The sequence below is a fragment of the Clarias gariepinus genome, chromosome 19 (genome assembly GCF_024256425.1).
Source record: "Clarias gariepinus isolate MV-2021 ecotype Netherlands chromosome 19, CGAR_prim_01v2, whole genome shotgun sequence".
Taxonomy (NCBI): domain Eukaryota; kingdom Metazoa; phylum Chordata; class Actinopteri; order Siluriformes; family Clariidae; genus Clarias; species Clarias gariepinus.
Genome location: NC_071118.1, coordinates 17,154,438 through 17,169,234, shown reverse-complemented (window position 1 = coordinate 17,169,234; position 14,797 = coordinate 17,154,438). Strand labels below are relative to the sequence as shown.

The window sequence follows — 14,797 nt, the reverse complement described above, 5'->3', positions numbered from 1 at the left end:
ACGCAGAAAAAGCATTTGATAGAGTGAATTGGGATTTTCTTTTTGACACTAACCAATTTGGTTTTGGCCCTAAATTTATATCATGGATAAAAGTGCTATACTCATCCCCACTGGCTGCCGTTCGGACAAATAACAACTTATCCCATTTCTTTGAGCTTCAGCGTGGTACTAGACAGCGGTGCCCTTTGTCACCTCTTCTCTTTGCTGTGGCTATTGAACCATTGGCTATCGCATTAAGGGAAAATGCCAATATTAAAGGTATCTCTCGTGGGGGAGAGGAACACAAAGTTTTCCTGTATGCTGATGACATGCTGCTTTTCATATCCGATCCTTCTCATAGCCTACCAAAGCTTGTGGATTTACTGAAAACTTTGGTGAAATGTCTGGCTACAAGGTTAATCTACAAAAAAGTGAAATGATACCAATTAAAAACAATATAGCACAGTTTCCTGATTTAACCCCCTTTAAGATTAGTCCCGGAAAAATCAAATATCTAGGAGTTTGGGTAACACAACCATGCAGATCTGTACAAGGCGAATTATCAGGTTCTACTTTCCAAAACAAAATTAGACCTTGAAAGATGGGACTTGCTACCTTTCTCTTTGGGCGGAAGAATAAACACAATTAAAACTAATTTGTTTCCAAAATTTCTTTACCTGTTTCACTGTCTTCCAATCTTTTAAACAAATTATTTTTTCAATACCTTAAGAAGTCAGATTTCTACAGAGGATCTATCCTACAGAGGCCCCGTGAATTAGGAGGAATGGCACTTCCAAACTTTCTTTATTATTACTGGGCTGCTAATGTAAGGGCAATGTTATTCTGGGCGCAGTATGCATTCAACCCTTCCGTCTGGGTAGCTATAGAGGAAGCATCCATGGGAACAATATCTCTCTCAACATTATTATGTGCTAAATTGCCACAAAAACAACCCACATCTTCTCTTACCTCAAACCCACTGGTTATACACTCTAAATTATACATATTAAAATTTGAAATCAGCTTCGGCGTCATTTTAAGCTTACTGATCTATCCTTAATAGCACCATTAAATGGACACTGTATGTTTGCTCCGTCTTACACGGATAATGCTTTTGGGGTATGGTTTAAGTGTGGTATAGTGTCGTTATACGATCTTTACATTGACAATATCTTTGGCTCATTTGAACAACTTGTACAAAAGTTTAACATTCCCAGGACACATTTTTATACATATCTACAGCTGAGGAATTTCACTTCCTGTAATTTTTGGAGTTTTATTTTTGATACCTTGTCAAAAGTATGCCAAATACCATTAGAACCATCCCCATTTATTGCACTTTTTGGTGTTGACTCAAGTGGTGCCCGCTTGAATGATGCCAAGGCCAATATGATCTCTTTATGATCTGATGAGCTCTTTTTTCGCTAGAAGACTGATCCTGTTTAAGTGGAAGGAGTCGTCGCCACCAGTGGGTACTCACTGGATTAAAGAGGTCTTGTATTTTCTTTATTTAGAAAAGATTCGCTATTCTATAAATATATATAAGATAATAGATTCTATAAAGGTAAAGACCCAGGAATTTTATGATGCCTGGCAACCATTTATAAGCCATTTTGAAAATATAGATGCAGAACAATTAGATCATAAAATATATTTTTTTGTCTCCGTTTCTAATACTTTCTTCACTTCCTTTTCTGTTTGATGTGTAATTTATTATTTTTTTTTTTTCTTCTTTCTTTTTCTGCTGACTGGCTGTTTTTTTTTTTTTTAGTTTAGCTTTTTTGTTGTTGTTTGTTGTTTTTTTGTGGGGAGGGTAAAAAAATAGTGTACAATGTATGTATGCATACGTAACTTGTTCATATTTCCAATAAAAAAGACTTTGATAAAAAAAAAAAAAATAGTGCACTACGTTGTTTTCGGCAAGCTGTCTATGTGTTTCTGCGCCTCTTCTATCGAGCAAAGCCACTTCTTCTGTCCGATAGAGAGAGTTATCCAGAGCCGTGCTGGATACAGGAGAGAAGGCCGGAGTCCACGGTGGTATAACTCAGTCATAACTTCTTTATACTCCGCTCGCTGGATTAAAACAGGAGCTAACTCAAACATCTACTCCATGTGGCTGCTAACCGGAAGTCACTCACGACAGTTTTAAAGTATATACAGAGATATGATATGTAACAGTTTTAAAGATATACAGAGATATGATAGGTAACAGTTTATTCTTTGTACAAATAAAATTGTCAGCTAGCATCATCTGACTCATTATTGTACAGTAATTATGTGTTCAGATTTTTCATGTTTGTTGTATAAAGTACTTGTGGAAATTACCATCACTATTGTATTTCTTCGATACAACATTTTTCATGACTTAAATAATTAAGTGCGAGGTCGGGAGAGTAGAAGGGATAAGGCAAAATTTCATATCCCATTTTGGTTTTGACCCTCAAGTGGGATTAATCGGAACTGTACAGCGGGGTTTTTTTAAACAAGAAGAAATGTTCATGAACAGACATACGACATTTTATGACCGCCCCTTGAATGTAAACAATATACATAAGCTTAATTTTTTTTCATACAATATAAAAAGAAAAGTAAAATCACAATTTGGCAGCAAATAATAAACCACTAAGTGAATGAGTACTGATCCATGAATGAGATTTACCTGGCAGTCGTCCCCTTTTGTCCGCACCTCTCCATTCATACATTGCTTCACCATGGAGGCAGAGATTCCAAAGCTGTTCCCCATGCAAAGGATTTCAGTTCGGCCGTCTCCATAACTTATCTCTACTGTGCCATTCAGGATAACATACCATAGGTCCAACTAGAAACACACCAAAACCTCTTTTACCAATAAATTACAAAAAATTAATTTATAATAAACAGAGTAATTTAGCATTTGAGTCTGGTAAAAGCAATAAATATCTGTCTGTTTATACTAGCTGAAGTTTGCATTATTTTTCTTTTTATTCCAGTGATTAAAAAAATATATAGAGGACAGAGCTTAAGCTAAATCTGCTGGGGTGAAAGTGAAACAGGCTAAAAGGAAAAAAATAGACACATTTCTTTTACAACCCCCTATTGAGAGGTCATTCTCCTCCTAACGGTCAGAGGTTACAAAGTCATATTTTTTGTGTATTTCCTCTGATTAATATGCAGTATTAGTGTGAAAACAGAACAAGTGCAACTGCAACATGAAAAAAAATCTTCAGGAACAGATAAAATACCCACAAAGTTATGTTGCCAAACGATAAATATCTTAACTATATTATATGAATGTATTTAAATAGAAACCTCTTGTAATTAGGGCAAAAGTATCCCAATTGGTTTTTTATGATATATTTTTAAACATAGGTTTTTAGGTGAATGTCATACAAGTAGTGAGCTGTTTGGTCCTTTAATGTTTTACTTATGTTGCATTAAAATGAAGATAAGTATATAAAAAAAGCATATAAAAAAATAAAAAGTATATATAAAAAAATACATTTATAAATAAAAGGAGTAGGAATACTATCAAGATAAGATCAAGATTCTTAAAATAGAAAATTATTCCTCCACCACCAAAATGTAGGAGAGCTCCAGAGGTGTCCTAACTGGTTAGGCGTAGCGAGGAAATGGAAAGATGGAGAGATATTTTACATACACACTTAGAAACCATCTGTTCACCCATTCTGTATCTAAGACATTACAACCAAAAATTACAAATTTCGATTCAGACCAAAGAACAGTTTTCCATTTATCTAATGTTCAACCCTTGTGTTTCTTGGCCCAAGCAAGTCTCTTCTGTTTGTTGTGCTTTCAAAATAATAATTTCTTTGCTACAATTCAACCTTTACGGCCTGACTCACGCAATCTCCTCTGAACAGTGGATGTTAAAATCTGCCACTTGAACCCCAACACGCATTTATGTGGGCTCTAATCTGAGATGCGGTAAATTGGTGGTTGTGTGGCTGGTCATTCTAATAAACTTATCCTCTTGGTTTTCCTTCACTGGGATGGCCCTCATGAGAGCCAGTTTCATTAAAGTGCTGATGGTTTTGTTGACTGCTTGGGGGATATGTTTAAAGTTCTTGTGATTGTTTGGATTGATTCACCTTGATTTCTCAAAGTAATAAGGGGCCGTCTTTTTACTTAACTGAGTGTTTCTTGACATGATATTGATTTGCACAGCAATTTTAGGAGCACTAATAGCACTAATAAGCTAAATGTAGCTTACTGTGGACAATCTAAAATATAAATTCTGGGTTGTTTAACATTTTGTTTACTACAAAATTCCATAAATATATTTTCATAGTTTTTAAATGTCTTCTGTAATAATAGTGAAAAGTATGGAAATAAAGAAAAAAAGACACTAAAGGACATGGTGTGACCAAACTTTTGACTGGTAGTGTATCTATAAAAATAAATAAAAAAGGTTTTGTCTGTAAATTAGTTAGAACTCGCTTTTTCAATTATATTGATTCAAATTCATACATTTGAAGACCAGAAATCAGTCTCGGAAATATTTCTGTCTGTATGTCCATCTGTCCAGCCAAGTTTCCCTTAAGGTGAAACTGGAATGTCAAGGGGTAATGATAAATGTCATCAGTGCATGCACTCCACAGGCAGGATGTGATGTAAAGGAGAAAAAAGATTTATGGAGCGAATTAGAAAAAGTGGTAGTGAGTGTCCCACAGAAGAAAGATTTGTGATTGTTGCTGATCTTAATTGGTATGTTGGAGAAGGAAACAAAGGTGATAGGTAGGTGATGGATAGTTAGGAGGTCCAGAAGAGGAATGTGAAAGGACAGATTATTGTAGATTTTGAAAAAGGATGGAAATGGCAGTGGTGAATACACATTTTATAAAAAAAGAGGAACACAGGATGATGCATAAGAATGGTGGAACTATGTACTCAGGTGGACTATCTGCTTTGTAGAAGATGCAATATGCAGGAGAGTAATTCCATCTCAAATCAACCAATGAAAGAGAAATTTTCCACCATCACTTCTCAGATTTTGCTGATTTTTTCACCAATTGTTGGTATTGCCATGAAAATAAAAAAACCCCAATTTTTTTGTCCCAACTCCCACTCGTTAAAAAATGGCAGCCATCTTAATTTTTGGCCTCGACGCGCTTCGAGACGTGCCACGCCCCTTTTTGAAATCCTCTTTTCCTTGATAACTCTCTTGCTATACGTCATATGGAGATGAAACTGGGTATATTTATGTAATGTTTTATGTAGATTCAGATTCTGCAATCAGAATTTGTCTGTCTGCTGTGGTTATGGAGATATTTCTGAAAAACCATTTTTTGGGGGTACCCCTTTTCGACCCCCCAGAACCCAAGGTCTGCATGTATATATGTTACTCAAAAAAATAGGGGTTACTTCACATCACCTTATCTTGAAAATAAATAAAAACCAGGGGTGTGTTATGCCCTGTTTTATAGAAATCATCAAAAATTAATTGTCCAGGTTTTGCAACATTTTATGATTTGACACACAGAAATGTACTGCAATATCTGTAGAATACTTAATGCATACTCATAAAATCTGCTCCTTTCAAAGTAAAAGTTACCTCAAATTCTTCTGTAATGCATATCTAGTCAAAGACTGATAATGACGTTATTCATCTCTCTACACTGAGGACTAATCACAGTTTTTTTTCATCACCCTGGGTATCTGATTCTGAAAGAACAAAGCCCACAAAAATGAGTTCATGGAATAAGACCAAAAGGGTACATGTACGAGACCCGTCAAGTTGCAGTGACACAAATAATATCAACTAGGAAAGGCATGCACTTTGTAGCTACCAAAGTCATTTTGATAGGAAATGCCTCCACAAATTTGTAAAATTCTTGTACTGGCTGGCTGCACCATCTGAGAAGTAATGCACATGATTTCAATTTGGTAGAAAAACTTTCAGTGGATTCATGAGAACCTTAATAAACTTGTGAACAACAATAGCATTGTGTTCTCTTTCATTACTGACAACACAAAAACTTTTGCAACTTAGTGAACCATCGTTTTCACTACCATCCCTATAGTAAACCACGAAGGGATGCAGAATCACCTGGGATGTATCCCAATGAAAACCTTGAACAGCATCCTGACAAATAAAAAATAACATTCGGCAAAATCCATGAGCATGACAGCCTCCTTTCCAATGGGAAGTTTCTCTTTCAGTTCTTCTAAATAAGTGATGAGCTGTGCAGGAGTCACATTTTTCACAAAGTCTCATAAAGAAATCCACTGCTTGAACTGAACAGTGTCATCTGGGTCCAAATCAGCATTTTCAAATATACCATCAACATTAGGGCTGGGCCATATTATACCTTTTACGGTAATACCGGTACAATGTTAGGCAATGATAAGAAAATGAAATATCGCGATAGAATATGGGTAAAACACGCATGTGCAGTGCCTTTGTTTCCAAACGCTTATGGCGGAAAGAAGGGCGAAAGCAGATCGTTGAATAACCCCTATATAGTAACCCCTATTTTTATGAGTAACATATATACATGCAGACCTTGGGTTCTGGGGGGGTCGAAAAGGGGTACCCCCAAAAAATGGTTGCAGAATCTGAATCTACATAAAAAATTACATAAATATACCCAGTTTCATCTCCATATGACATATAGCAAGAGAGTTATCAAGGAAAAGCGGATTTCAAAAAGGGGCGTGGCATGTCTCAAAGCGCGTCGAGGCCAAAAATTAAGATGGCTGCCATTTTTTAACGAGTGGGAGTTGGGACAAAAAAAATGGGGTTTTTTATTTTTATGGCAATACCAACAATTGGTGAAAAAATCAGTGTCAAATCTTGGCCAAAATCATGTGTCTCTAGATGAAAGTACAGTGGGGCAAAAAAGTATTTAGTCAGCCACCAATTGTGCAAGTTCTTCCACAAGTTCTTCCAATAATTTTCATCATAGGTATACCTCAACTATGGGAGACAAAATAAGAAAAAAACAATGGTGAAAAAATTAGCAAAATCTGTGGTCATGTGGTGGAACCCACTGGTTGATTTGAGATGGAATCACCCAGGAGAATAAAAACTGTAAGGTGGTTGCAGGGGATAGTGTAGCTAGCCAATATCAGATAGGAGAAAAAGAAAGTCAGGACTGATGACTAGATTAGATGGATTAGATGGTAGACACAGCATGGCTTACACCAAAATGTAGGTACATTATGAAAACTGCACCATAAATTAAATCAGAAATTTGAGTAGAAAGGAAGTTATGTGTTATGTGAAAGGAGCAGTTATGTGTTGCTGATAATCTTATTTCTAACCTTTTAACTATTTCTACAAACTCTTTACCCATTACTGACAGGTACTAACACTAGTACTACTATAATAGTCAAACAATTATGCTTTTTAAATATTCTGTTATACCGACTTTAGCTTTAATATTATTTTGTGCATTTGCAAGTGGCACATTTACAGTGGGGCAAAAAAGTATTTATTCAGCCAGCAATTGTCCAAGTTCTCGCACTTAAAAAGATGAGAGGGGCCTGTAATTTGAGGTATACCTCAACTATGAGAGACAAAATAAGAAAAAAAAAATCCAGAAAATTACATTGTAGGATTTTTAATCTTTAATTTGTGGGAACTACATGCTCACTGAAGTTAAATCTATACTTTTCATATTACTATTTTATTAAGGAAATGTGCTCTGGTTATAGTAAAATTGTAAGTTTAATTATTTACGCACCTATTAAGGCTTCACCAATCAGTTAAACACAGATATAATATTACAAATACAAACTTTTCCTTAACCATCAAATGTATTGCAATAACTTCAGAATGCTGAAGCTTAATGATTAAAGCTTATTGGTCAACTATTTACAGTGGGGCAAAAAAGTATTTAGTCAGCCACCAATTGTGCAAGTTCTCCTACTTAAAAAGATGAAAGAGGCCTGTAATTTTCATTACAGGGATACCTCGACTATGAGAGACAAAAATAAGAAAAAAAAAAGTTCCAAAAAAAAACACATTGAGGGATTTTTAATGAATTAATTAGTAAATTCCTCTGTAAAATAAGTATTTGGTCAGATACAAACAAGCAAGATTTTTGGCTCTCACAGACCTGTAACAACTTCTTTAAGAGGCTCCTCTGTCCTCCACTCATTACCTGTATTAATGGCATCTGTTTGAACTCGTTATCAGTATAAAAGAGTTGCATCCCAAAAAAAATCATACCTAATGTGAAGCATGGGTGTGGAAACATTATGCTGTTTTTCTGCAAAGGGACCAGGACGACTGGTCTGTGTAAAGGAAAGAATGAATGGGGCCATGTATCGTGAGATTTTGAGTAAAAACCTCCTTCCATCAGCAAGGGCATTGAAAATGAAACATGGCTGTGTCTTTTAGCATGAAAATAATCCCAAACACACCACCCAGGCAACAAAGGAGTGGTTTTGTAAGAAGCATTTCAAGGTCCTGGAGTGGCCTAGCCAGTAACCCCATAGAAAATCTTTGGAGGGAGTGGTCCGTGTTGCCCAGCGACAGACCCAAAACATGCTCTAGAGGAAATCTACATGGAGGAATGGGCTAAAATACCAGCAACAGTGTGTGAAAACCTTGTGAAAACTTACAGAAAACGTTTGACCTCTGTCATTGCCAACAAAGGGTATATAACGAAGTATTGAGATGAAATTTTGTTATTGACCAAATACTTATTTTTCACCATAATTTGCAAATAAATTCTTTAAAAATTCCCCAACGTGATTTTCTGAATTGTTTTTTTCTTATTTTGTCTCCCATAGTTGAGGTATACCTATGATGAAAATTATTGGAAGAACTTGTGGAAGAACTTGCACAATTGGTGGCTGACTAAATACTTTTTTGCCCCACTGTACTTTCATCTAGAGACACATGATTTTGGCCAAAATTTCATACTGATGATGGGAGAATCGAAAAACTCTCCATAAAGTCTTTCCCAACACACCAAGGACAATTATAAATTCATGTGTGAAAATGATTACTTATGCTCACTGAACCACACTTACAAAGGTTAAGCCAAATTAATATTTTCATTGTTGCCCTGGATAATGCTCATGCCATCAGGGAAGAAATACTCTATTTAATTGTGTTAATTGTGTTAATACATTCAGTACATTTAGGTTATCAGCTGACTTCAATTTATTGCCACATAATGTTGCTGAGCCTAGACCTAGACCAACTGAAATTATGCCAAATCACAACAAGGTGATGAGTCTCTCTCTTAATGCATTTTCCCATGCTAATTCCATTGCTCTGGAAAAGGATCAATCTGGACTCATCATCAGACAACATGACCTTTTTCCCATTGCTCTAATGTCCATTTATTTTGCTTTCTAGCAAACAGAAGTCCTTTTTTCTGATGAGTCTCAATAACAAGTGTTTTTTGTATTGCCACAAAGCTGTTTATTACCAATCCTGAAATGTTTTGTTTCATGCGCTTACTTTTACTATTAAACAGTGGTGATTTCTAAATTTTTTTGGTAAAGTTGACAATTGACAGCACGATCCTTTCAGGTTATGATATGTTAAACAGTTCACCTCAATTCAAGTAATTTATGGAATCTCCTTGGTTGTTTTCTTTGCTTCAAGTATCTTTAAAATGATAATTTAAGACAGTACTCAATTATTTGGACAAAACAAAGAACAAAAATGTTTAGTTTTAAATGACAATAAACAAACGACTAACAAATTACAGTTAGTTTCATTTTCCTGAGTTTTATGTTTGTTTCAAAGATCATTTTTATGTCATGTGTTAATTTACAGAAAACTACAATTTCTACAAAACTACAATTATAATATGGGATGTCTCTTTCTATGTCATTTTAAACTAGATTAGGAATAAACCAACAGGATTAGCAAGATTAGCATTAGCAGGATTTATTGTGTTTATACTTCATGCACACATACACAAGAAGGTACCCATGTGATATCGCCATTGGTTATCTGGTGTTACCACAAGCACATTTACAAATGGATCTAGCAATATGTCTGTTTACCTCCTGTTTGTCATGCAGGATGATGGTGCCAGCCTGTTCTACAACTTCAAAGACCATGACTGTACACAGCTCTCTCCTCACTGACATGGTCATGTTGGCAAATGCAGGCAGCTGATGCATGAACTCTAACAGCAGCTCTGGGAGGAGAAGGGGGGGGGGGGGGGTAATAGGGACAGTTACCAAAGTGTGTGTGTGTGTGTGTGTGTGTGTGTGTGTGTGTGTGGGTCAGGGGTAGCTCAGTGGTTAAGGCATTGGACTACGGTTCGGAAGATCCCAGGTTCAAACCCTACAACCACCAAGTTGCCCCTGTTGGGCCCTTGAGCGCGGCCCCTTAACCCTCAACTGCTCAGATGTATAATGAGATAAAAATGTAAGTCGCTCTGGATAAGAGCCTATGCCAAATGCCTAAATGTAAATGTATGTAAATGTAAATGTGTGTGTGTGAGGGAGTGTGAGAGAGAGAGAGAGAGAAAGAAAGCCGACTTTATGAAGTCCCCCCCCCAACTTAACTCTAAAAATTTTATCCAGGATAAAAATCTTCAATTTTATTAATTAATACCCTTAAATAGAATCACAATCCATGACTGTTTGCCCTTTTCATTCAATGGACAAATTATTATCAGACAACACTGAGTTTTAAACCTTACAACCTAAAAATTTACCTTTCACACATCTACTTATAACCAAGAAAAATGCTCCGCTAAATGATGTGAGTTAAAATGTTTAGAGAGCAAATCTTAACCAGCAAATGCAGGTACAGTGGAATGTTGGATTGTGAGTAACGCAGTTTGCGAGTGTTCCGCAAGACGAGCAGATTTTTAATAAATTTTTACTTTATAAAGTCTTGGTTTACGAGTACAGAGCATCATGTATCACGCATGCACTTCTTGTTTTGACGTTGCACGTCACAACTGAGCAAATGTTTCTCTCGCTCTTGCGCTGCCGAATTGTGAGTAATCGTCTCTCCTGCTCGGTCTTAGTGTCTCTCACTTGTATAATCAACATCTGTGCAATGTGTACTGTTTACTAAAACACTGTGACCACGTGTGTGCATGTAAAGCATCTTTTATTTTGTGTTTGTGTGTGTGTGTGTGTGTGTGTGTGTACAGCACGCGTATACTGTTTAAAGCTTGCTGAAAAGCAAAAGAAAGTCTCATTAGAGAGGTTAAAGATCCATTTTTTTTTCTCTCTGTAGTCTGCACTAACCTTGTTATGTGTGTGCATGTGTCATTGGACATAGTGAAAGTTCAAATGTTCAAATTTATTTCTAAAGCACTGAATAAAACAACCATGTTGACCATGGTGCTGTACAGACACAATAAACAGAAAAAGACAAATAAAAGACTAAATATACCCATTTATCTAAAATAGAGTTTAAAAAAAGAAATACATGACCCTAGCACCCTTCACACTCATCTTTGATCGAACGCTATCATAAAAAAACTAAGTCTTCAAATGGCTTTTAACTGACCAAGTGTAGGAAGGTCCCTAATATATGAAGGCAGGCTGTTCCATAAGTTAGGGGCGGCGACCGCAAAAGCGCGATCCTCTCTAGACCTCATCTCAATAATATAAGTTGGTGCTAAACCATGTAGAGATTTGAATACAGATAATAAAATTTTTACATTTATCCTGAAAAGTAACAGGCAACCAACAGGCAAAATTTAACACCGGAGTAATATGATCGAATTTTACGGCTGTAAGCAGTCTTGCAGACTATTAAAATAGTCTAATCTTGAAATAATAAATGCATGAATTACTTTTTCCAAATCTTTCTTGGATAAAAAAAAGACTTTATTTTGGAAATCATCCTCAATTTAAAAAAGCTCGTTCTAACGATTTAATTTATTTGCTTGTCAAATTTAAATGCACTATCACAAATCATCCCGGGATTTTTTAAATAATATTTTTTAAACTGGCACAGAGGACCCAGCTTAGATTCAACTGCGTTATCAAGTTCGGAGGGACCAAACATAATCAATTCTGTTTTCCATTCATTTAGGCTCAAAAAGTTTATAGACATCCATGCCTTAACTTCATTAAGACAAGCCAACAATCTTTCTATGGCAGTGGCATTTGACTTAAGTGGTATATACAGCTGTGTATCATCTGCATAGCAGTGAAATGACACACTGTATTTACGCAGAATTGAACGCAAAGGAAGCATATAAACAAAAAAGAGAAGTGGTGCTAAAACGGAATGCCACATGATAAAGGTGAGGAAATTGATGTACATTCACCCATACAAACAGAGAAACGTCTAGTTAGGAGGTAGGACTTAAACCAATTTAAGGCATTTCCAGAGATGCCTACACATGTTTCAAGCCAGGAAATATTGTGTGTGGTCAACCGAATATGGTGAGTATGGTAAACCGTGTCAAACGCTGATGTAAGATCCAGCAGCAATAGAACAGTCACATTCCCCTGATCGTTGTTAAAAAAAATATGATTAAAAACCTTCACTAACACTGTTTCTGAGCTATGGTGCTTCTTAAAACACAATGGAAAAACTTCACCGATAAGATTTTCATCAATATATGACAACAGTGGTGGGCCTCATCAGTGAAGACAACGACTCAGACTACAGAGAGGAGGTACATCAACTCATCAACTGGTGCGACAGAAACAACCTACAACTTAATGTCAGTAAAACAAAAGAAATAAATGTGGACTTCAGGGAGAAACACAAGCCGCATACCCCTCTCACTGTCAATGGCAGTGTTGTGGAGCCTGTGAAAAGCACCAAGTTTCTGGGGGTGCACATCACAGATGATCTGACATGGAACACCAACACCACCTCCATAGTTAAGAAGGCACAGCAACGCCTCCACTTCCTCCGAAGGATGAGAAAACCTGACCTTCCACCTCCGGCACTCACCACCTTCTACAGATGCGCTATTAAAAGGATCCTTACCAGCAGCCTCTCAGTCTGGTACGGGAACTGCACTGCTGTAGAGGGTGGTAAGGACAGCCGAGAAGATCACCAGATCAGCCCAACCAGCCATTAAAGATTTATATTCGTCCCACTATAGCAAGAGGGCCATCAACATCATCAGAAATTCCACCCACCCAGCTCAGGACACTTTTAACATCCGGCAAGCGCTACCACAGCATGCGCTGCAAGACCACCAGACTAAGCAACAGCTTTTTTCCTCAAGCTAGCAGACTTATCAACTCACTCAAAAGATAACATGGACATGTTTACATTTAACATAACAAAAACAGCACAAACATAAATATGCACAATATAATCACATATCTCCATGCTGCTGGTTGCATTTGCACTTTACATCACGTAATTTATTGCACTCAATTTATTTCAACCACCATACTGCATCTTCCTGTGACACTTCTCCTGCATTTTCCTGTGTCGCATTTTCCTGCGACACTGTAATATTTAAGCTGTAATCCGCAACACTCTAAATGTCCCATTTTATGTTTACTGTCTCACTGTCATAACCTGTGTGCACCTGTTACTTGTTGTGTCCGTTTGTTATATGTGAGTTATTCGAACTACTTTTTTTTTTATCCTTTTGCACATCTGGAGTCTGAAGAACGCAATTTCGAGCCGATGTGTAAATTCTGTTTGCATGGTCGTATTGACAATAAAGTTGACTTTGACTCCAGTTGAATCAAAACACATTTTTCTAAAATCTTTGCCAGAAATGGCAGTTTTAAGATTGGTCTATAATTGCAAAAAACGCTCTTATCCAGATTTTCTTTTTCAACAAAGGCTGAACTACAGCATGTTTACAATACTTGGGAACAATCCCTGAGAGTAAACTTTTATCTTTTATAGGAACCATATATGGGCCAACCGATTTAATGATTTGCTTTAACAGAGGTATCGGAATAATATCTTAAGGAGCAGAACTAGGCTTTAGCTTAAAAACAATATTGTTAAAAGTAGCAGTAGAAATAGGCTCAAGTTGCGATAAATTAGCAGTGATTTCACGTGCATTCAAAGGCACATATGTACACTGCTGTATCTTATTCTGAAACTCCGACCTGCGATCGACAAAAAAGTGTAAAACTTTACTTACACACACCCCTCCTCCTCTAGCCTTCACACACACACACACACACACACACACACACACACACACACACACACACACACACACACACACACTCTAACAAAGACACTGCTCTGTCATGATTCTTTTCAAAGTTAAAATTTTAGGTTCATTTGTTTTATTTTGACTTTACAGCAGTGAGTCTGTTAGTGTGTGCATGCACTTGAGTGTCAGGGATGTTTCTTGTTAATTTTCCTGATGAGGCGGTGTTTCCATTAGTATCTGTGTGTGTGTGTGTGTGTAGATGTTTCAAATAAGAGAGAGAAAGGTTTACTGTGTGAGACAAGAAGAGGGAGAGGGTGTCGCACCAACACACACACAAAGCGTATACACGCACAAACATTAACGAAAACACTTATCTGTCTGGATTTATTTTTACTTTTTTAAAAGGTAAAGTGTTTTATTTTTACTTTATATTTTGTATTAATAATTTTTATGTATTTTTTTCTAAGATATATTTGGGGGTTTGAGGGGAAATTTGGGGGTTTGAATCTTACTTCTGTTCTGTATGCATGTCCGTTTTGCATGTTTACCCTGGATACTGTGGTTTGCCTTACAATCCAAAAACATACAGTGTGGGCTGACCATCATTTTCAAATTGCCCATATGAGTCTATAAGTGGATGTATGAGTGGATGTCTGTAGGTGGTATAAAGGGTGAGGTCAGCAATGCAGCTAGGTCACAAGGTCATAGGTCAATGCAGCCAAACATCATTGATGATGGCACGATGCATTTAGATATGGTCAAGATGATCTGCTAAAGTTCAAACT

General features: G+C 36.7%; 1 protein-coding gene across 4 annotated transcripts in view; it reads right to left on the bottom strand.

Annotated features, from left to right (window-relative positions):
* rapgef6 (Rap guanine nucleotide exchange factor (GEF) 6) overlaps positions 1-14,797 on the bottom strand; it is a 154,804-nt gene that overhangs the window by 101,672 nt on the left and 38,335 nt on the right. For all 4 annotated transcript variants that reach the window (XM_053478204.1, XM_053478202.1, XM_053478201.1 and 1 more), the window contains exons 6-7: positions 9,952-10,088; positions 2,639-2,797 (exon numbers count right to left, since the gene is read on the bottom strand). In XM_053478204.1, the coding sequence (XP_053334179.1) occupies positions 2,639-2,797; positions 9,952-10,088 (296 nt within the window). The remainder of the gene's footprint in view (positions 1-2,638; positions 2,798-9,951; positions 10,089-14,797) is intronic.